Raw genomic sequence first — 22,348 nt, 5'->3', positions numbered from 1 at the left:
TTCCTAGCTGTGTGACCCTGGGAAAATCTCTTACAACCCCCCCTCAAAAGCCAAGCCTTTACCCCTCTTCTGCCTTGGAACCAGAACACAATATTGATTCTAAGAAAGAAGGTAAGGGTTAAAAAAAAAAGAAATCAAGAATCAGGGTTCAAATCACGACTACTATTTTCTTTCTGTCTGATTATGGGCAGGCTATTTAATCTCTGTGGATCTCAGCTTCCTCATCTGTAAAATGAAGAGGTGGCACTGTTATTTACACAGTTTTTGTTAGAATGTACCTTCCCCTTCCTCATTCATACGTAGAATATCTCCATTAACCTCTAGGTCTTTAAAATGGCACATACCCCACTTAGACAAGGTCCTTCCCAACATCTGCCCTGTATCTGGATTCCAGCAGTAGTGTCGAAATTCTTCCATCCGCTGACTGCAGGTCTTTTTTTCTTGTAAAGCTGCCATTGTCCCCAACCTGAGGACTTCCCCACTTTGCAATAATGAATGCCCCAAGAATAAGAAAAGAAAAGCCCTTTCTTTGATTTTTATAGTCTCCTTTTCTAGAGGTCAAAGGAATTCTGGGTGATTTTATTTCAAAGAAAGCACCCAGAAGGGGTTATCATCTCTGCCTCAGCTATCGTCATGGACAAACATTGGTGATACTGTATTGCATTCCTGTAGGCGATGGAGAGCTAAATTGCTATCTCATGCCCTTTGCCATTCTCCTCAATTCCTCCTTCAGTGTGAGTGGTTATACAGTCGGTGCTGCCCACCTACTGTTTGGTATGCCCTTGGCCAGCCCCATCACTTCAATGGCTTCCAGAACGACTAAGGAAAAATGCTTTTTTCTTTGACTGATGGGACCATCTGTGGCTGAAGCTTTACTCCTATTCATTGGCTGGATTTAGACAAGAAGTAATTCTTTTTTTTCCCCCCTTTCCCACAGCTGCTGTAAAATCAAGTCCAAAAAGACAGACATGATTTAGGTTACACCCTTATGTAGCACTTGGTGTGTAGGACTTAGATTTTATATTTCTATATATTTTATATTGTATTTATTTGTGCTTGCATCAAATTTAGTCTTCCTAGATCAAAAAATCTAGAAGGGCAGAGGCTGCATTTTATTCACCTTTGTATTTCCCATATCCAACACCATATTCTGCTCCTTTGTGGTAAGTAATTCATCAATGTTTGTTGAATTAAGCATGCTCCATATTTGTGACCCTGGGAGATGTGGAAATTCTCCAGGGTTTTTGCCACAGAGCAAGAAACTTTTCCTGATTATCCTAGTTACTAGCATCCTTTCTCTGTCACTGTGTATTTTGTTTGTAATTAATGCTGCATTGATAGGTACCTAGATGGCACAATGGATGGCAGGACGGCATCTTCTTGAGTTCAAATATGGCCTTAGACTTGTCCTGGCTGTGTGCCCCTGGGCAAGTCACTTTACCCTGTTGGCCTCAGTTTTCTCATCTGTGAAATGAGCTAAGAAAGATGGCAAATCACTCTAGTGTTTTTGGCCCCAAAATAGGATCATGAAGACACAACTGAAAAATGACTAAACAACAACTAACATGCTTTATTTACTTATCTGTGAATGTGCATCTCCCTAGAAGAATGACTAATGGCCATCAGCTTTTAGTTTGTCAGATTTTTGTAAATTTGTATGTGTCTCTCCTGTTAGAAGGTAAGATCTCTGAGGGCAGGGATTAGATTGTCTCACTTTCTTCTTTGAAACCCTCAGTATCTGGCACCCTGAAGAACTTTAATAAATGCTTATGGATCAGTTGATTTATAGCTTTTCTCCTTCTCCACTATTATTTTTTTAATCCATACCTTCTGTCTTAAGAATCAATTCTAAGACAGAAGAGCAGCAAGGGCTAGGCAAATGGGATTAAGTGACTTGCCCACAGTCACACTGCTAGGAAATGTCTGAGGCCAGATTTGAACCCAGGTCCTTTAGATTCCAGGCCTGGCATTCTATTCATTGTGCTACCTAGCACCCCCTCCCTTTCAGTATTTTAATAATGATGACTTGTACAACCAGGGTGAGTTTAGGAAATACTTCATACCTCTTCTGTGAACTTTCCTTTATTATTCTATAATATTATTATAAATGCTCATTTCCTAGGTATTCTGCATTGTATTTGTACACAGCTTTATATAGATCTTTTATCTGGCTACAGAAGGAGAATGAATTCAGTTCAGAACTTATTATGGTTATTATTTATTACATTTATCTACTATAAATTTAATAATTAAATAAAATATTTCTATTAATTAATTGTTATTCATTAATTATTATATATTATAACAATATATTATAAATATATTATATATTATAATAATTAAACATTATTAATTTAATATCATAGGTATAATTATGAATAATAATTATGAATAAGGCATTGTGGTATTGGGATACAAAGACACAAAGTAAAAAGTCCCTGCCCTTGAGCAGCTTACATTCTACTGGGTGATTCAACAATAACTCGAATATAGGAAGAAGAAAATTGAGGTGGAAGCATTAATAACTGTGGAGCTCAAGGAAGGATTCACAAAGGAGAAGGAGACTGAAATGAGTCTTAAAGGAAACCAGGGTTTGGGACATAAAGAGAGGAGTGAGCGGATTCTAGGCACCTGAGGGCAGTTTGTGTGAATCCATGTTGGTACAAAATGGAGCACCGAGTTCAGAGAATAACTAATAATCTAGTTTAACTGGAATATAGAGTTCATGAAGGGAAGGATGATGAAATAAAGTTGGAGAAGACAGATGGGGTCCAGATTATGGAAAGCTTTACTAAATGCAAACATAAGGAGTTGATATTTTATCCTACAGGCAATGTGGAATGACATAATAACACCTGTGCTTTAGGAATATTATTTTGGCATCTCTGTAGATTGAATTGGAGAAGAGAGATGTTAGATGTAGAGAGATTAATTAGGAAGGTAATACAGCAGCCCAAGTGGAAGGTCTAGGATAGTGGCTTATGAGCAAAGAGAAGGGTTTTTTTTGTTTTAGTCATTTAGTCATGTCCAACTCCAGGGACCCCAGGGACCATACATTGTCTAAGGAGTTTTCTTGGCAAAGATACTGGAGTAGTTAACCATTTTCTTCTCCAGTGAAATAAGGCAAACAGAGGTTAAAGGACTTGCCCAAGGTCACAAAGCTAAGGGTCTGAGGTTAGATTTGAACCTAGGACTTCCTGATTCCAGACACAATGCTCTATCCACTGAACCATCTAGCTGCTCAGAAGAGAAGGAGACAGATTAAGAATTATGGTGAAGATAGAATTGATAAGATTTGATGACCAGTCAGATATGGGAGTAGGGGATCCTTGATGGGAAATCACCTTTAATTCTGGGGGATTCTGATGTTATAAACCTTGAATCCTGGAAGGATCCAGGGTTCATATTGGGTACCTGAGGACTGGAAGGTGTCCATAACAGTGATGAGATTTAGAGAAGGATAGCTTCACAAGAAAAAGAATCAGTTCTATTTCAGACATACTGAGTTTGAGATGCCCTTGGGACATCCAGGAGGCAACTGAGAATATATGACTAGAGTTCTGTAGGGAGATTAGAACAGAATATATAGATTTGGGAATCATCTGTGCAGACACAATGTTTGAATTCTGGGGAACTGATGATATCTCTAAAAAAGAGAATGTAGAAAGAGAAGAGGAGATGAACCAAGCTGAAGAGTTTGAGAAGGAGCATTCATAAAGGGAGGAAGAGAACCAGGAGAGAACATCGTCATGGAAATCAAGGGAGTAGAGAATATCTAGGAAGAAGGATATGGACAAGAGTATCAAAAGCTGAGAAGTCAAAGAGGAGAAGGACTGAGTGGTCAAGAGATCAGAGATAACTTTGTAGAGACCAGTTTTGGTTGAGTGGTAAAGTCAGAAACCTGATTGTAAAGGACTGAAAACTTAAAGGTGCTGAGAAAGGGGAAGTGTTAAGTGTAAATGCTTTTTTTCTAAAGGGATCTGGAAGTGAAGGAGGAAGAAAGAAATAAAAATGTTAGCTTGAGGAAGTGGCAAGATCAAGAGGTTTTTTAAAGTTGGTGTAGACTTGGACACTGCTGTTGGAGTAGAAGAGGAAGGGAGAGAGAGACTAAAGAGTGAGAGAATAAAGAATGAGAGAGAGAGAGAGAGAGAGAGGAAAGAGAGGCAGGGGGAGATGGGATGGAGAGGAAAATATAATCAAAGGCAGTGAAGTTGGTCATTGTTAGGAGATCTCTTTCTGAGAAGGTCACCTGCAGATGGCCTCAATTTTTTCCACCAAGTAGGAGGCAAAGACATCTGTTGAGAAAGAGGATGGAGAAGACACTGGGGACTTGAGAGAAGAAAAATATTTGGAACAGCTGTTGAGAGGAGTTGGATAAAAAGTAATTTAGGGAAGAATAAAAATTTTGTTTGGTAAGTTATTCATTTCCTCTCAAGTTAAATACAGTAATGGCATATAAAGGTAGATTAGTCAAACTCACTTTGAAATAAATTGAGGTAGGGGCAGCTAGAGATAGGTAGGGATAGAGAGCCAGGCCTGGAGATTGGAGGTCCTGGGTTCAAATTTAGCCACAGACACTTCTCATGTGATCCTGGATAAGTCACTTAACTCCAATTGTTTAGCCCTTATTGCTCCTCTGTTTTGGAACTGATATTTTATCATTGGAGTTATAAAAGCACAATTATCATTGTTTCTTATCATTAATGCTTACCAGCTTCACTTCTTCCTTTGATTTATCTAATTGAGTGATTAATCTGTGAAGAGAGAGCCCCCAAATCTTCTGGGGACATCTTCATTTATTTTCATTAGGGAGATCTAATATTTGTTAATTCAAGTTTAAGTGGAATTAATCTCATGGAATCACAGATGAATAGATGAGGAAGAGTCCTTAGAGGGCATCTAGTCCAACTCCCTTGCTTTTATATATGTAGAAACTGATGCCTAGGTAAGTTAAGTGACTTGTCAAGACCACAAGAGTACTAAGTCTCTAAGCAATATTTGACTCCAGGTCCAATGGATCTAGTTCCAGCAATCTTTCCATTGCATAGTAGGGACTTTTTATTTCCCAGTGTATCAAAATCCACTTTCAAAGTTCTTGAACTTTTTTGGGGATCACTGTATACCCAGAGGAAAAAGGGAAAGTTTTGAATTTGTCTGATCTCTCATGGGCATAGGCATACCAAGAGAGCCTATGAAATCAGACATTGCCATTACCTGCTACCAGACAAGAGACACAAAGGGTAGAATTAGCCCCCAGGAGGCAAGTATACTGATGGGTGAACCCTTTCTGTTCTCTGATCCTAAGCCTTGGTTGGTTTCCATCAATGGATGGGAACACCAGAGAAGTCATCCTGAAAAGCTAATACCAATATCCTTCTGTTTCTCTAAGCAGACAGTCATGGACTTTGGGGGAAAAGGGCATTGATAAAAAAAAAAGACAAAATAAAGTGCTATGTAAATGTCAAAATGTTAACATAAAATAAGGGAATTGAACAAAATGAATTCTCAGGCTTTTTTCCAGATCTCGGTCCTGTTAGCCCTTAAACTAGAAAAAGCAGAAGCCTGTGAACAAAGGTCAGTCATCTTTCCAGTCTGGTACTGGCCTTTCAGGGTGCCTGATATCTAACCTAATTATAGGCTGGCCTTCGTTCCAGAAGTTCTGATTCAATTTGAAAATCACTGTAGACCCTTTCCTGCATTTGGCTATGTAGGCAAAACAAAAAGCACAAACTCAACCCCAGTGAAAAAAGATTAGCATCAATTAGACAAAAGGGGTATATTCATCTCAAAGGTCGATCAATCCATTCATCTGCACTTGATTTTCTCTCTTGTCTATGAAAAATACTTTTTGTCCTATCTACTGGGGATATCTGCATGTGCGTAGGCATGGCAAGGGTGCCTATGAAATCAAACACTGCCATTATTTAATTTAAGTTTTCTTCTCTTCTCTTAATAACCCAACTTTCTAGATTGAAAAGAAGAATTTAATCAACCAGACATCTTTCCTTTCTATCTTCATAAATTTCTCTTCTTTCTTACTCTTTCCACTTCTGTAATAAAGTTCTATTTCTTTTACTCAACATTTACTTAGTCTGAGTAATTGAGCCATAGGCAGAATGACAAAGTAGAAGAACTGATTTTAGAACTCTGTCACCTTTCTTTCATACTGTTATGTCCCAGAGAGTTCAAATCTCTCAAGCTGACTTCTCAAAGTCTTTTTCACCCATCCTGGAATTCCAATGACCTCTTCTCACTTCCATCAAAATCTTTATTTCTTCAGTAGAGGCTGATGAGGGCTAAGTGTTAGGCTGCAAGCTGATTTAATTAATCTATAGTAAGGTATCAACTCCTTATGATTCGGTTTATAAAGGTCCTAATTTTTTCTTTTATGAGGCAAACATTAAAAGTTAAGAGTGAGAGATGAGGGGGATAAAGGGGGAACTGAGGCATTTTGATATACATTCCTCCTATCCGTCTCCTGTTTGAACTTTATTTTTTAATTAGCAAATTATTTAGTTGGTTTTGTTATTTTTATTTTATTGGCATGTTCCAACCATAAACAACAAATGTCTCCAATTATGTAAGTCATCTTTATTTCTGCAGAGAATATTTTGTAGCTGTTTGTATAAGCCCTGAGTGAATGTCTTGGTGGATGGACTCCATATAATTTATACATTCTCTAGTTATTAACTTTCTATAATTTCCTCTGGATTTTTCTTAGGACTGTATAGAAAAAAATTGTTTTGTGAATTTATTTTGTAGTCTGTCACCTTAATGAAGCTATTCATGTTTTCATTTGGTTTCTTCAATGGATTTCCTAGGTTGCCCAAGCAAACCACCCTCTTGTCTACTAATAGGGTTATTTTTGTTATATCTTCACTTTCTCATTTCTTATTGTTCTAGCTAATATTTCTATAACTATGTCAAATAATAGTGAGGAGAGATAACCCCTTCACTTTACAAACGAGAAAACAGAGGCCACAGAGGGTTCAGGAATGTGCCCAAGATCAAACAGGTAGCAAACAGCAAAATTGGGATTTGGATACAAGTCCTCTGACTCCAAATCAGTTATCTTTCCACTGTTTAGTCCTATTATTAGTCCTAGTTCTGTCTTCTAGGGCCAAGGAGAACAGCCCTAATCCCATTTCCACCTGACACCTTTTCAAATATTTTGACTGCTATCCTCTCCTCCCCAAGTTCTCTCTTTTCTAAGCAAAACATTCCCAAATTCTTCAATGGATGTGTTATGGTTTATAATCTCCTCACCATCTTACTTGCTGAATAGCTATGCCATGTTGCCCTAAATAGATGGTGCCTTGTACTTGCTGTTGTTGTTATCATTGTTGCTTGTTGTTTAGTTGTGGGGTCTTTGTGACCCCATTTGAGGGGTTTCTTGGCACAGAGACTGGAGTGGTTTGCCATTTCCTTCTTCAGCTCTTTTAATAGATGAGGAATTGAGACAAAAAGGGTGAAAATGACTTGCCCAGAGACATAGTAAGTGTTTGGGGCTGGATTTGAACTCAGGAAGATGAACATTCCTGACTCTAGGCTTGGTGCTCTATCCACTGCACCATGTAGCTGCCCCTAGGACTGGTTACAATACTCCAAATGAGGTCTGGCCAAGGCAGGATTCAGCAGGACTACCTATCACCTCTCTTCCTCTGAATGTCATCCTACTATTTTTACCTCAGATTATAGGGTGCCCATTCTGACCTTTCTGTACCAGACCCATTGCCTGTCTACAGCTCCCCAGTTATAATGAACTGGCTTCTTCATTAGAAGACCCACAAGTTATCAAATGCATGTTGGTTTAACACTTAGAGGAAAGTAATGTTGATCTCAGCATCAATGTCACCCCTTTCTTCTTGGCTCTGTTGGGATCTACTTATTTGCTTAGTCTTTAGAATCCTAGAAGTACACACTGTACATGCTGAACTCTATTCAGTGTTATCAAAATGACCTTGCTTCTTTCAGGAATCATCTGTCAAAGGAGAGGCAGAAAAGAAATAACGACCTTGAAGCACGTGCCATCTCCTCCCTATTTCTCTATCCAAATAGAGCAAAAGGCAGCCTACCAGATGGAGGGTCTTTTTGCATTCACTGAACTCTATAATAATCTAGTTTCTTGTTTATGTAGAATTTAGACTTCCCTCCACTTCCCCTGAGGTATCAGCCCTTTCCAATGGTCAGTGCCTGCAAACTTCCTCTGCTTTAGGTCATAGGATCACTAAGTCAAACCTCTTCATTTTACAGGTGAGAAAACTGAGGCATAGAGAGATTTAAAGACTTGTTCAATATCACACAGCTATTAGGTGTTCAAGGCAGGATTTGAACTCATGTCGTCCTGACTCTGAGACAAGCACTTTTTCTAGGCCAGTTCATGCAGCTTCTTTCTTTCTTCCTTCCTTTCTCTCTTTTCTTTTCTTTTCTTTTCTCTTTTCTTTTCTTTTCTTTTCTTTTCTTTTCTTTTCTTTTCTTTTCTTTTCTTTCTTTCTTTCTTTCTTTCTTTCTTTCTTTCTTTCTTTCTTTCTTTCTTTCTTTCTTTCTTTCTTTCTTTCTTTCTTTCTTTCTTTCTTTCTTTCTTTCTTTCTATTTTAGAATCAATACTGTTCCAAAGCAGAAGAACAGGAAGGGCTAGGCAATGACAGTTAAGTGACTTAACCCAGGATATGCAGCTAGGAAGTATCTAAGGCCAGATTTAAACCCAGGGCCTCCCATCTTTAAGCTTGACTCTCAATCTACTGTACCTGCCCTCTCATAGGTAATTTCAAATACCTGATTTCATTTTGTTGGAGGTGGTTCTAACACTTTCATTCAGGTTCAATATTGAGATGAAATGAGACTCTTGCAAGTCACTGACCAGTTAACAAAAGGAAATTTACTTTTCTCTAACATAGCCAGGATATGCAGCAAGGATACAGTGGCACTTGGCTTCTCCTCGCCATATGGGAATGCATCTGGTCATCGGGGCAGTAGATAGTAAAGGACATGGTGACTCACATGATTTTTGGAAATCTACCAAATTGGAAGGCACTGACTGCACACAGATGAGACTTTTTATGCTCGTAGGTTTGTCAGGGAAACATGGGCTGCTTGGGACCTGAGACCTCTTTGTATCTTTTTAGGGAAAATTAATCTCTATCACAGGGCAGCTAAGTGCATTGTGAATCGAGTGCCAGGCCTGGATTAGGAAGGCTCACCTTCCTGAGTTCAAATCTAGCTTCAGATACTTACTAGCTATGTGACCCTGGGCAAGTCACTTAATTCTTTTGGCCTCAGTTTTCCCATGTGTAAAATGTGTAAAATGAGTTGAAGAAGGAAATGGCAGTATCTTTGCCAAGAAAACCCCAAAAAGGGTCAGGAAGAGTCAGACATGACTGAAAATGACTAAACAACAACAATCTCAGTCACAAGGAAGAAAGAAGGAATGGTAGACCTAACCTACTCAAGTGGGAAAACGTATAGATTTTTAGTTCAATCACACATTAGATCTTTATCACACCCTTGCAAGTTAGGAAGGACATACTTTATCGTCCCCATATTATAGATGAGAAAATGGAGGCTTAAAAGTCAATTAATAAATGATAGAGCCAGAACTAGAAACAGGATTTCCTAACTCCAATGCTCTATCCATTATGCCATACTTCCTATAATAATAATAATAATAATAATAATAATAATAATAATAATAATAATAATAGTAATAATAATAGCTTGTATCTCTATGACACTTCAAAGTTTACAAAATCTTTATATCTGTTATCTCATTTGATCTAGGCCATTGGTTCCCAAACTTTTTTGGCCTACCGCCCCCTTTCCAGAAAAAAAATATTACTTAGCCCCCTGAAAATTAATTTTAAAAAAATTTTAATAGCAATTAATAGGAAAGATAAATGCACCTGTGGCCGTCACCGCTCCCCTGGATCGCTGCAGCACTCACCAGGGGGCGGTAGTACCCACTTTCGGAATCACTGATCTAGTCAATGGCTCTGAGAGGTAGGTACTACATGTATTATTATCCCCATTTGACAGATGAGAAGATTGAATCTCAGAGAGGCTCGTCTGTGCTCATGTGGCTAGTGTCACAGGCTTTGTTTGAACGTAGGACTCCTTTTTCTTCAAGTCTTGCACCCTTTCTGCTAAACCATCAGCCTCTTGTGGAAAAATTCGAGAAATCAAAGGAACTCCCCTCTCTCATTATGGTGAGGAGTTCAGATGAAAGGTTTAATGCTGATTAAAATAATTGACTAAATTGAGTTGAGGGGTGTGTGTGGCTTAAATGCATTTATATTATCCATGCTACTATCTCTGCTTACTCATGCATAATTATATCTTTATCATCATTTGATAACACATTATATATTTGCTTGATTTATATTCTTATCCTAAGTCAGCTGGGCTACCTAGTAGACAGAGCATGGCACATGGAATGAGGAATGCCTGAGTTCAAATCATGCCACCCAGTTATGTGATCCTGGGCAAGTCAGTTTCTTCATCAGGAAAATAAGGAGGTTGAATTTGTTTTCTTTCAACTCCAAATGTATGGCCCCCATGACCTAAGCCAGAAGGACTTTGCAGGACACCTGGTTTTAGGGGTGAGATTGTATAACCAGGGATTATTTTCTTTAAAAAAATTTTTTTAATTCTTAAAAAACCCTTATCTTTCATCTTAGAATCAATACTGTGTATTGGTTCCAAGGCAGAAGAGTGGTAAGGGCTACACAATAGGGGTTAAGTGACTTGCCCCGGGTCATACAGCCAGGAAATGTCTGAGGTCAAATTTGAACCCAGGACCTCCTGTCTCTGGGTATGGCTTTCAATCCACTGAGCTACCCAGCTGCTCCCCTGGCTACTTTTAAATTCATATTATTTCCCAACCCTACCCTGGGTCTTCTCTCTTCTTTCTAACTCTCCAGCCCATTCCTTTATTTCTGAAATAATCTGTAAAGCCCTGATGTCATATCCAAACTGATATCCTCTGGAAATAATTTTCTATCTCCCTTCCAAACACAATATGGGCAAAGGCTGGTAACATTTACTAAAAAGGTGGGAGAAAGGATATAAATATGTGTGTTTCCTTACCTTACCAGTTCTCTGGAGGACAGAATGTCTGTTGCTAATCACCAGATTGAAGTTCCTTTTAGTGATAATATCATTTATGTTCTCATCAGATATGTTCTCTCATCATCCTTGGTGTAGTTATGAATCATTTTTTTTTTTACTTTGGTCTCCTTGGGGCACATACCAAATAGTCATTGTGGCTAAGCAGTATGAACAGCTTAGTAATTTTTCTCAGATTATTTCCAATTACTTTTTTCAGTTTTATTGGACCAATTCACGACAACTCTAACCCTGTATTGGAGTGCTGATTTTCCTACAGCCTCTCCAACACCATTTCCAATTTTAAAAAATCAGGGCAACTAGATGACAGGTCTAGAGATGAGAGGTCCTGGGTTCAAATTTGATCTCAGACATTTCCTAGCTGTGTGACCCTGGACAAGTCACTTAACTCCCATTGCCTAGCCCTTACCACTCTTCTGACTTGGAACCAATATGCAATATTGATTCTAAGATGGAAGGAAAGGCTAAACAAAACAAAACAAAACAAACAAACAAACAAAAAAAAAACGTCAGACAGACATCTCAGCAGATAGTCAGCCCTGGAGATGAGAGGTCCTGGGTTTAAATTTGACCTTAGACATTTCCTAGCTGTGTGACCCTGGACAAGTCACTTAACTCCTATTGTCTAGCCCTTACCGCTTTTCTGACTTGGAACCAATACACAGTATTGATTCTAGGATGGAAGGAAGGGGTAAAAACAAATAAACAAAAAATAACACACACACATCAGGGCTCAGCAGACAGAGAGCCAGCCCTGGAGATGAGAGGTCCTGGGTTCATATCTGCCCTTAGACACTTCCCAGCTGCTTGATCTGGCAAGTCACTTAACCCTAATTGCCTCCGAGCCCTTATTGCTCTTCTATCTTGAGACTGATACTTAGAATCGATTCTGAGACAGAAGGTGAGGGTTTAAAAAAAATCTACAAAATTCTTTCCTCACAATAGTCATGAAAATATTATTTCCATTTTATAGATCATAAGATTAGAGATTTAGAGCTACAAGGGACTTGGGCTTCTAATCTGACCACTGAGGCTCAGAGTGGTTAAGTGACTTGTCCACGGTCACATAGTCAGGTAAACTGATAGAACCAGGATTCGGTGATGGGTCTTCTGATCCTCAAGGGTCAAAAACTCCAGTGCTGTTCTTGCCCCTCAATCAACAAACATGTGCCTGCGATGTACCAGACACTCTGCTAAGCACTGGAGCATTAAGCCTTGCTTTAAATTCGAGATATCTTCAGTCATTTGCTCATTAAAATTTTTTTTTTCTCAAGCCTTCTTATCTCTGATTTTTATTTTCACTTCTTTCTTATGAAAGTAAAGTGCAGAAATAAAAATCCAGTTAGACATGGGTTCTGATTAGTTATGTTAATACCTCATTAATTGGATTTTCTTGCTTTGAGGTATTTAATCTTCTAGGTTTACTTAACACCCCTCCTCCAAAAGCACTCAGGGCTCTGGCTAAAGCAGTTTCAACCATGCTAACATTCTTTCAGTACTGGAACAAGTAGGCAGGGACCCCAGCTGTGTTTGTCCAGGCAGAATGAAAAATTGGAGGGGACAAATCTGGAGTTTTGGCTTTCAGTGGTTCCTATCTCTCAAGTGACCTTGCAGGGAATGCTACTCAAAGTGCTCAGAATTTTCTAGGTAGTGAAATAAATATACCCTCAGAGAGAGAAGGAGAAGTGTACAATTATTTGTTTAATCAGATAAAGAGTTTACTTGAGGTGATGACTCAGGGGGATTATCTTTTTCTGTTCCTCGTTCATCCCACCTAATTCAACCTCCACCTGTATCCGAGGATCCCGGGGATTAGTATTGGTGCTGAACTTGCACATTACCCAGGACCCTGGGGATCTGTGTGCTTTTTACATTGGTTCTTCCTGGATCATTGCACTGACCAGGACATCTCCCTTGTGCCTGTGAGGGCAGAAAGGTGCCACAGGCCAAGGGCAGCAGGTCAATCCCGGAAACCCAGTTCTCGGGATCCTGCCGGACTCTTCTCATTCAGCTTTGACTCATGACTTCTCATGCCTGAACCCAGTGACTGAACAAATTCGAGGATGGATTTTGGGTCCCTGGAGACCGTTGTGGCCAATTCTGCCTTCATAGCTGCTCGGGGCAGTTTCGATGCAAGTGGTAGCTCCCATTTATCTCGCGACAAGAAGTACCTTTCGAAGCTCAAACTGCCTCCTCTCTCCAAATGTGAATCCCTACGGGACACCCTTAACTTAGACTTCGTAAACATTTGCTCCGAACAGCCCATCGGCAAGCGCCTCTTCCAGCAGTTCCTAAAGAGCGTGGAGCAGCACGTCCCCGCCGTTGAGTTATGGCGGGATATCGAGGACTACGACACTGCTGATGATGACTTTCGCCTTCAGAAAGCCCAGGCCATCCTTGCCGACTACCTGGATCCCAAGGCCAAGCTTTTCTGCAGCTTCCTGGAGGAGGGCATGGTCGAGAAGGTCAAGGAGAAGCACGCAAGCATCCCCAATGGACTCTTCCAGCCTCTGCTTCAGACGACTCTGGACCATCTGAGTGAGGCACCCTTCAAAGAGTACTTGGAGAGCTTGTATTTCTTGAGGTTCCTGCAGTGGAAGTGGCTAGAAGCCCAGCCTATTGGGGAAGACTGGTTTTTGGACTTCAGGGTCCTGGGAAAGGGGGGTTTTGGGGAGGTGTCCGGTTGCCAGATGAAAGCCACAGGCAGGATGTACGCCTGTAAAAAACTGAATAAGAAGAGACTGAAGAAAAGGAAAGGGTACCAAGTAAGCAGCAGCAATAGGTCCCAGGAAGTCCAAAGTAAATGGCTTTGAGATTCCCAAGGTGGGGCAGAGGGGGAGGACTCGAGGTTGTGGGGAAGGGTGCGTGGAAGGATACTAATCAGGATGCAGGAATTCAGTCACTCTCTTGGAAGAGCTTTATCCTGAGTGAAGGTGACTGGCGTGGGTGTTTGGGGTAGAAAGCCCTGACTTGGAGTGGTAGCCAAGCTCTCTTCCGCAGTACCCTTGTTGGCAAGTCTTATGGTCAATCTGTAATGAGAAGCCACCATGATGGAGGAAATAGGGAGCTGGCCTTTGAGGCAGGACAATCTGGATTCAAGTCCCACCCAGGACACAGACTGGCTGTATGACTGTGGGCAAGTCATTTAACTTCTTAGAGGTCAAAACAATATTTAAGATGATAAGTTACAGAACAGGGGCTGGTCTACATTGGGAGAGGGAGTTTTCCCACACAGATGAAATCATGGGTCCAGACCAAAAAGTATGTCCTATCATTAAAGTGGGCCTCAAGTTTGGTGGCACAGGAGCTGAGTTTTGATGTTTTATGACACCAAAAGCTAGATCACTGAGGGTGGAGAATGGATCAAACGATCTCTTAGCATCCCTTCTAGTCCAGTGATGATTCACTTCCTCTAGTTCTATGGTTGTAATTAATATCAGTTGTTGTGCAGTAGCTGGGCATCGCCAAACTGGTTTGTAGCCAATCCATTAAGGCCATGTCGATACAGATAATATCTTATATCTGTCTTTTTCTTTAAACCACTATGATTGAATATAGCTGTCGGGTCCTGGTTTCAAATATGACTTCAGATATTTCCTAGCTCAGTGGCCCTGGGCAAGTCATCTAACTCCAGTTGCTGAGTCCTTACCATTCTTCTGCCTTGAAACTGATAATACAATATTGATTCTAAGACAGAAGGGGAGGTTTTTTTTTTTTTAAAGAAATATAGTTGTAGAAATGCCTCATTCTTCCTGATGCCTCAGTTTGACTTTAGAAATATGCTCAGCACAATAGTAGCTTACTTTGTGTCTGAAGAATTTGCCCAGCTTTCCAAAGGGGTTAGGGAGAGGGTCTGGACCTGTGATTTCAAAGGAAAAGGGAAATCCTGGGTGAGGACTTCCTCTAACAATATAGGTAGGCACCTTTTCTGCTTAACAATTTAGTTGTTTAGAGCATTGAAGGATGGATTTGCCCAGAGTCACAAAATCAGTATATGCCAGAGATGGGTCTGGAACCCAGGGATGCTGGCTAGGAGGCCAGCCTTATATCTACTACGCCATGTCTCACTCTTAGGGATTTCAGCACCAAACATAAACCAATTTGGCCAAACATGAAGTGAGACCCCATCATAATAGTGATGTTGTAGGCCAACACAACCATCTTTATAAAATGCACTTTGCATCCTAGTTTTTAAAAAAAAAACGTAATTTTACCGTGCCATGATGGAGTTCTACTGCAGAGGGTTCATGCCACCTTCACTTATGTCAATGTTCCATTTGATAGAATCTGTGTAAGTTGCTTTAAAACGATTTGTAAATTCATCTTATTGGCCTTCTCAATGACCTTGACACATACCTGACCAAGTGAGGTGCTCTGTTTCCCTGCAAAGGTTGCTCAGGTCAGCTAGTATTATAACTGAGGCACATTCAAATGAAGGAAAAGTGAAAGTGGGATCAGAATTTGATTTGTTAAAGAAAGAAACAAACAGGATGCGGCTCGATGGCGCAGTGAGGACAGTCTAGGATTAACAGGAAGAAAGAAGGAAAAGATGGAAGGAAAAAAGAAAGGAAGGAAAGAAGGAAGGAAGGAAGGAAAGAAAGAAAGAAGAAAGGGAGGAAGGAAGGAAGGAAGGAAAAAAGGAATAATTAGCATATAACTAGATAGTGTCTTGATATTATACTTAGTATATCCAGATCTCTGGTCAATTGGTCTGAGTTGAGGAGGTTAAGGACAAAAATTTTAAGTGAATTTTGAGTTCCAAGGAAAAGTTGGTAGAATTCCAATGATGGAGTCTTAGAAAAGTAGGAAATATTCCTCTTTCTTGTCCAAGAGAGGTAGTTTGGAATAATGGAGAAAGAGCTGGATTTGAAATCAGAGGGACTTGGATTCAAGAATTGCCTTTTCCACACATTCTCTGTGTGATCCTGAGCAAGATACTTAATTCTCAGGTTCTGAATCTGGGCACCTTTCTAAGACCATCAGTCGCAGAGTAGTTGCTGACTTATATTGCTAAAGTCACATGGGAGTTTCTTATGCCAATGAAATCCTAGGGCCGGTCCCTCTCCCAGTTCTTATCATAATCTCTTCTTCCTGATCCAGAAACTATCTGGGTATGGGTAAAAATGAAACAAAGTCTACACCCTCCCGCCAGTGTAGGTTCATGCCCAACTTTTTTTCCCCCAAGAGACTTTATCCTCTTTCTAGTTGCAAATTCAAGGTTACCAGAACCATTTTTAAAAGACCCTTTTAAATGGAAAGTAAAAAGATTTTAAAATAAAGACATTAAACAATTTGGGAGGACACTGACCAGTTGCTCTCCATCTCTGCAGAGGCCTGAACAAGAGGAAATGGGCTGACACTGCAGCAAGAGAGAGCTCGGTTAGACATAAGGAAGAGCTGCTTGACTGTAAGGGGATTAAACACTGGAACAGGCTATCAAGGGAGGTTGTGGAATTATCAACTCTGATTATCTTTTAAAAACAGGATGCAACGCCATCTAACTTGGCTATTTTAGACATTAACCTGCCCAGAAGCAGGGGATTAGATGAAGGGACCTCTTTAAGTCCCTTGTAACTTTATAATTTTATGAGCTATCAGTTTTTCCATCTGTGAAATGGGGCTAGTATGTGTTAGTGAAGTTCTTTGAGTTTGCTTGTTGCTAATTAAAGGCTAAGTATTTTTGTTACATTGCTACTATTTCTCCTATTTAGATTATATAAATATTGATTTGCCCAGAGAGAATCCCTTGGCGGGTGGAGTGGTATGGAATGTATAATTGTTATTCTGTCTTATTAAGTTTGGAAATTTGTAGAGAATGCATTTTTTTCAGCTGAAAATGTGTGTACTTATTCGTAGTCTTGCTTTCTAGGGCGCTATGGTAGAGAAGAGAATCCTAGCGAAGGTCCATAGCAGATTTATAGTCTCTTTGGCTTATGCATTTGAAACCAAAACTGACCTCTGTTTGGTGATGACCATCATGAATGGAGGAGACTTAAGGTAAATTGAACCCTTGGTCTAAAGTGGGAGGTAGGGTTGGGATGGACCAAAGTGATCATGACAGTATCCTGTGAAAAGTGATCTTAGAGTGGTCTTAGACAGTGATGGTGAGCCTTTTAGACACCAAGTGGCCAAACGTGGACCCTCCCACCACCTGTGAGTTACCCCCTTAGCCCAGACAGGGGAGGGAGGAAGTGCTCCCACTATGCTGCTGGGCAGAGGGATGGGTGAAGTGAGGAATGCCCTCAGGCACGTGTGGTGTGGAGAGAGGGAAGACAGTAGCTCCCTTCCTCACACGTGCCATAGGTCCACCAACATGATCTTAGTAAGATGCAAACCAGACTCAAGATATAGTAAGAAACTGCCATCGTGGTGTGGTTTTGACATAGACAGGAAGAGATAGGAATGAAATGGAGGAACTCCCCACTGACAAGCAGGTTGGTACCTCTTTTGCAACTTTGAGTCTTAAAGCATTGCCCTAGATTATTGAGAAATTTTCCTGGGATGTGTCAAAGGGGGGGGGGTTAGTTCTTCTTGGTTCTCTAACCAATATACCATATCACCTTTAGCCAAGCAGAGTCAACCAAAAAATCTCTCTTACATTGCCTTTCTATGTTGCCTTGAATTTTGCTATAAGAGTTTCTTTCCCTCGGCTCTCAACTAGCATCAATCTTTCTGGGGAAGAGAGTATATTTATGTCCTTTATATTTTAGCATTTTTTTCCCCAGAAGAAGAGTATGTGGGCTTTGGGTTGTCTGGGGAGAGGAGGAAGAAGATGGGTGTTATTGAGTAATGAGGGCACTAGAGATAAACTTTTTAAACTTCATAATTATTTTCCAGGTTGGATTCTTGAAAGATATGCTAGAATCACGATGAGGCTTGAGATAACCAATAGGTTGTTTTTGTTCAGTTGTTTCAGTCGTGTTTGATTCTTTGTGACCCTATTTGAAGTTTTCTTGGCAAAGATACTGGAGTGGGTTGCCATTTCCTTCTCCAGCTCATTTTACAGATGAGGAAACAGGCCAATAGGCTTAAGTGACTTGTCCAGGGTCACACAACTAGTGAGAGTCTGTGGCTAGTTTTGGACTCAGGAAGATGAGACTTCATGACTCTAGGCTCAGAACTCTATCCACCTAGCTGCCTTCAAAACCATTATATTCCTAGTATAATAAACAAGGGAGTGCTCTTATTATACTATGCCCTTCCAAATCCTGTCTCATCATGTCCTGGCTTTGAACTGGAGGGATTTAATCTATTTATTTTTTTTCAAGGGTGTCCAGGGTCCTTGGTGAGCAATCCATTCAAACAAATTCCATTCCATTCAATCCATTATTCCAATCCATTCAAACAAATATTTATTCAACTCTTCCAGGAAAGGTATCATGATAGGTTCTAGGACTATAATGAAAAAAACTGTGAAAATAGACTTGCCTTAAAGAAACTTACATTCTACTGGGTAGAAGAACAGGGATCAGGTGAATTTTTGGTTGCTTTTTTAAGTTTTGAATGTCTTTGAATGCTATCACCCAAATTTAATTTAAAAAATTTTTTAATTTATTAATTAAGACATAATTCATGTTCTTCCCCTCCCCTCCTCCCAACCCCTCTCCCATAGCCAATGAGCAATTCCACTGGTTTTACATGTGTCATTGATCAAGTCCTATTTCCATATTATTAGTATTTGCACTAGGGGGATCATTTAGAGTCTATATCCCCAATAATATCCCCATTGACCCATGTGATCAAGCAGTCGTTTTTCTTCTGTGTTTCTGCTCCTACAGTTCTTCCTCTGAATGTGGATAGAATTCTTTCTCACAAGTATCACAGAATTGTCCCAGGTCGTTGCATTGCTGCTAGTACAGAAGTCCATTACATTTGATTTTACCATAGTATATCAGTCTCTGTGTATAAAGTTCTCCTGATTCTGCTCCTTTTACTCTGCATCAATTCCTGGAGTTCGTTCCAGTTCACAATCCAAATTTAATTTTGAGGGTAAAGCAAAACAGGCAGAGACAAAGAGTTCAGAATAGCACAAGACTAAAAACTTGGTGATATGGAGCATAAAGTATTGCACAAAATGAAGTCACCCCATGAATGAAGGCTCCTAACCCTTCTAAATTTGCACTGAATGATGTTGTCCCAGCTTAGAGGAGGAGAAAGGAATGAATATTGATTAAGGGCTTATTCTTTTCCAAACTCTGTGCTAGGACCTCACAAAAGTGGTCTTATTTGATCCTTGCAGCCACTCTGGAAGGTTGGTGCTATTTTGATCCCCATTTTATAGTTGAATACACTAAGGCAGGTAGTGGTTAAGTGACTTGTCCAGGGTCACATGCCTAGAAAATGAGTTGGGGCTTGAATTCACATCTTTTTGGTTCTAGGCCAGTGTTTTGACCACTGCATCACCTCTGCCCTAGGGCCACTTAATTCCTATGTGGGTTCTGGAAAATCCATTTATTTCTCTAGGCCACGGGGTTCTTCATGTGTAAAATGATGAATGATGGACTAGATAGTCTTTAAAATCTCTTTGTTATAGTTCTCAAGTTCTCTGATTCTGACAACTTCAAACTAATCATCTCTTAAAGGCTGGCTTGGAAAGAAGCTAAAGCTATTGACTAAAATGAGGTCTTGGAATCAGCTTTAGATTTCATTCAATTTGTTTGTGTTTTTCATTTCCCTGGGCAACTGAAAAAAGGAACAAAATCTTTTTTAGAGATATCTGATAGTGAGATATATTTCTCCCAAATCTGACCATTCCTTTGTGATGATTTTGCTTTTGATTTAAATTGTGGATGTGCAGCACATTCACTAGTTGTGTATAACCCTGAACAAGTCACTTAGATCCTCTGTGCCTCATTTTATTCTTCTGCAAAATGGGATCAATAGCACCTACTTCATAGGGTTTTTATGAGGATCAAATGGGACAATCTCTCAAAAAGTACTCTGTGAAATCCGGCCTCAGACACTTCCCAGCTGTGTGACCCTGGGCAAGTCACTTGACCCCCATTGCCCACCCTTACCACTCTTCCACCTATAAGTCAATACACAGAAGTTAAGGGTTTAAAATTAAAAACAAACAAAAAAACAAACAAAAAAAAAAAACAACCAAAAAGTACTCTGTGGCCTTAGATACTTCCAAGCTGTGTGACCCTGGGCAAGACACTTAACTCTGCTTAACTTGCCCTTCTGTCTTGAGTCAGAAACTCCTTCAAATACTAAGACAAAAAATAAGTTTTTATTTTAAAAAATAGCACTTCGCGAACCTCCAAAAATGTGAACATACCCACCTCTTCCATGGTATTCTCTTCTCCCAGGTATCATATCTACAACGTCAATGAGGAGAATCCTGGTTTTGAGGAACCAAGAGCCGTCTTTTACATTGCCCAGATCATCTGTGGCATGGAGCACCTCCACCAGAACAGGATTGTGTACAGGGATCTCAAGCCAGAGAATGTCCTGTTGGATAATGATGGTAAGTGGAGCCTGTCCTGCGGAACCAGACTGTCTGTTGCCTTCTGCTTTTCAGTGTGTGCTCCCCAGATTGAGGATGATCCGCCATCAATATTATGGATTCAGGGAAGCGAGGTCTCTGCTCCACTCTGCTGACTCAACATTTTGAATATGAACGTCCAGTTGACCGACAGGAACTTCAACAAGAATGGGCTGATTTTTGGTACACTATTAAAGGATATTCACATAATACCAAAAGTTTGACTTGTGGTCCAGACTTCCATCTTGAAATAAAATGGCCACCATTACCATTTTGCAAATGGGCATCTCAATTCATCCTTTTTTCTTTTAAAAGCCTTACTTTCCATCTTTCCAAGGCAGAAGAATGGTAAGGGCTAGGCAATAGGGATTAAGGGACTTATCCAGGGTCACACAGCTAGGAAGTGGCTGAGGCCAGATTTGAACCTCTTGTCTCTAGTCCTGGCTTTTAATCCACTGCACCACCCTTCATCCATCCTTTTTACCAAACTTGAGTGAAACTGGGCAGACAAGTATAGGTTTTAGAGGTATGATTTAACTGTGTAAAATCTACACTTCATAGAATCACTAGTATTAGTTAATGGTCAGATTCTTAACAAATGTTTATATTTTCTGCCTATGATGTACAATTATAATTGCTACTGCCTCCCCCTTTAGTGATATCTTCCATCTACTCTATATTTATGTTGTAGATGCTTAATTATGGACATATTCTCTGTCCTATTTGAATGGAAACTCCTTCAAGATGGGGACTCCCCCCCCCCTTTTTTTTGCATCCCCACATCTCCAACACATAATAAGTACTTGCTGATGGCTAACAAGTGAATGATTAAGATGTATTAGAGAACTCTTAAACGTGCAGTTCTAAATGGATATAGAATGAACTTTTACTTCCTTTTAACTAATTTTCCTCTGTAATTATGGTATTCTTTGTTCTACGGTGAAGTGGGGAAGGGGGAACTGTTCCATTTATTGTCTTAGCATCAGCAGCCAGTGTCAAGGTCAAGGCAGTAACCACTTATTGAGTCAGATAATTACTAATAAGCCAGAGAGTTAAATCCATGTGGAAATTCAGGAATGGAGCAAATGTTTAGCTTTGGGAAGAAGTTGTCTCTATGAGCACTTTGCAAGTTCTAGTTGATTGTGGAGGTTTGAAACTCAGCTTTAGTTTCCTTTGGACATGGCTAAGGTCTTGCCCATGGAGAGAAGTGGAAGAGGTTGTTTCTGGGTAGTCTGTGACCTTAGGCTCTGATTGCTTTCCTGGGTGGGGTGTGTACAGAGCACTACACTGTGGCTCCAGCAAGGTGCTGGGCACACCAGCTTCCTTTATGTTCAGGCCTCATCTGACCATGTCTGATGTTTGCTTTTCAGGCAACGTCCGGATTTCTGATCTTGGCCTTGCAGTGGAACTGAAGGAAGGACAGACAAAGACAAAGGGTTATGCGGGCACCCCAGGTAAATGCCCAGGAATCTATAGTGGATGGGATGGTGGAGAAGGACAGAGTAGCTGCTCTCTCTGTCAAGTCCTACCTTAGGAGAAGCCAAGAGTTCTCCCTTCCAAGGGAGGGATAGCAACTTGTTTTGTCAATGTGGAAATGTAGCGCTCTCTCTCTCTCTCTCTCTCTCTCTCTCTCTCTCTCTCTCTCTCTCTCTCCTCCTTTCTTCCTTCCTTTCTCCCTACCTTCGTTTGTTCATTCCTTCCTTCCTTCCTTCCTTCCTTCCTTCCTTCCTTCCTTCCTTC

At 40.2% G+C, this 22,348-nt stretch overlaps 2 protein-coding genes across 2 annotated transcripts in view; one reads left to right on the top strand and one right to left on the bottom strand.

Moving 5' to 3' along the window:
- The window catches only part of ATP4B (ATPase H+/K+ transporting subunit beta), a 30,291-nt gene extending 29,835 nt beyond the window's left edge, over window positions 1-456 (bottom strand). The window contains exon 1 of the mRNA XM_044667102.1: window positions 345-456. Within this exon, the coding sequence (XP_044523037.1) occupies window positions 345-456 (112 nt within the window). The remainder of the gene's footprint in view (window positions 1-344) is intronic.
- A 12,728-nt stretch (window positions 457-13,184) lies between these two features.
- The window catches only part of GRK1 (G protein-coupled receptor kinase 1), a 27,818-nt gene continuing 18,654 nt past the window's right edge, over window positions 13,185-22,348 (top strand). The window contains exons 1-4 of the mRNA XM_044667101.1: window positions 13,185-13,886; window positions 16,991-17,118; window positions 20,433-20,590; window positions 21,979-22,062. Of these exons, the coding sequence (XP_044523036.1) occupies window positions 13,185-13,886; window positions 16,991-17,118; window positions 20,433-20,590; window positions 21,979-22,062 (1,072 nt within the window). The remainder of the gene's footprint in view (window positions 13,887-16,990; window positions 17,119-20,432; window positions 20,591-21,978; window positions 22,063-22,348) is intronic.

The sequence above is a fragment of the Gracilinanus agilis genome, chromosome 3, assembly GCF_016433145.1.
Source record: "Gracilinanus agilis isolate LMUSP501 chromosome 3, AgileGrace, whole genome shotgun sequence".
Classification (NCBI taxonomy): domain Eukaryota; kingdom Metazoa; phylum Chordata; class Mammalia; order Didelphimorphia; family Didelphidae; genus Gracilinanus; species Gracilinanus agilis.
Note: the sequence above shows the minus strand (reverse complement) of the source record. Positions and strands in the feature narration are given on the sequence as shown.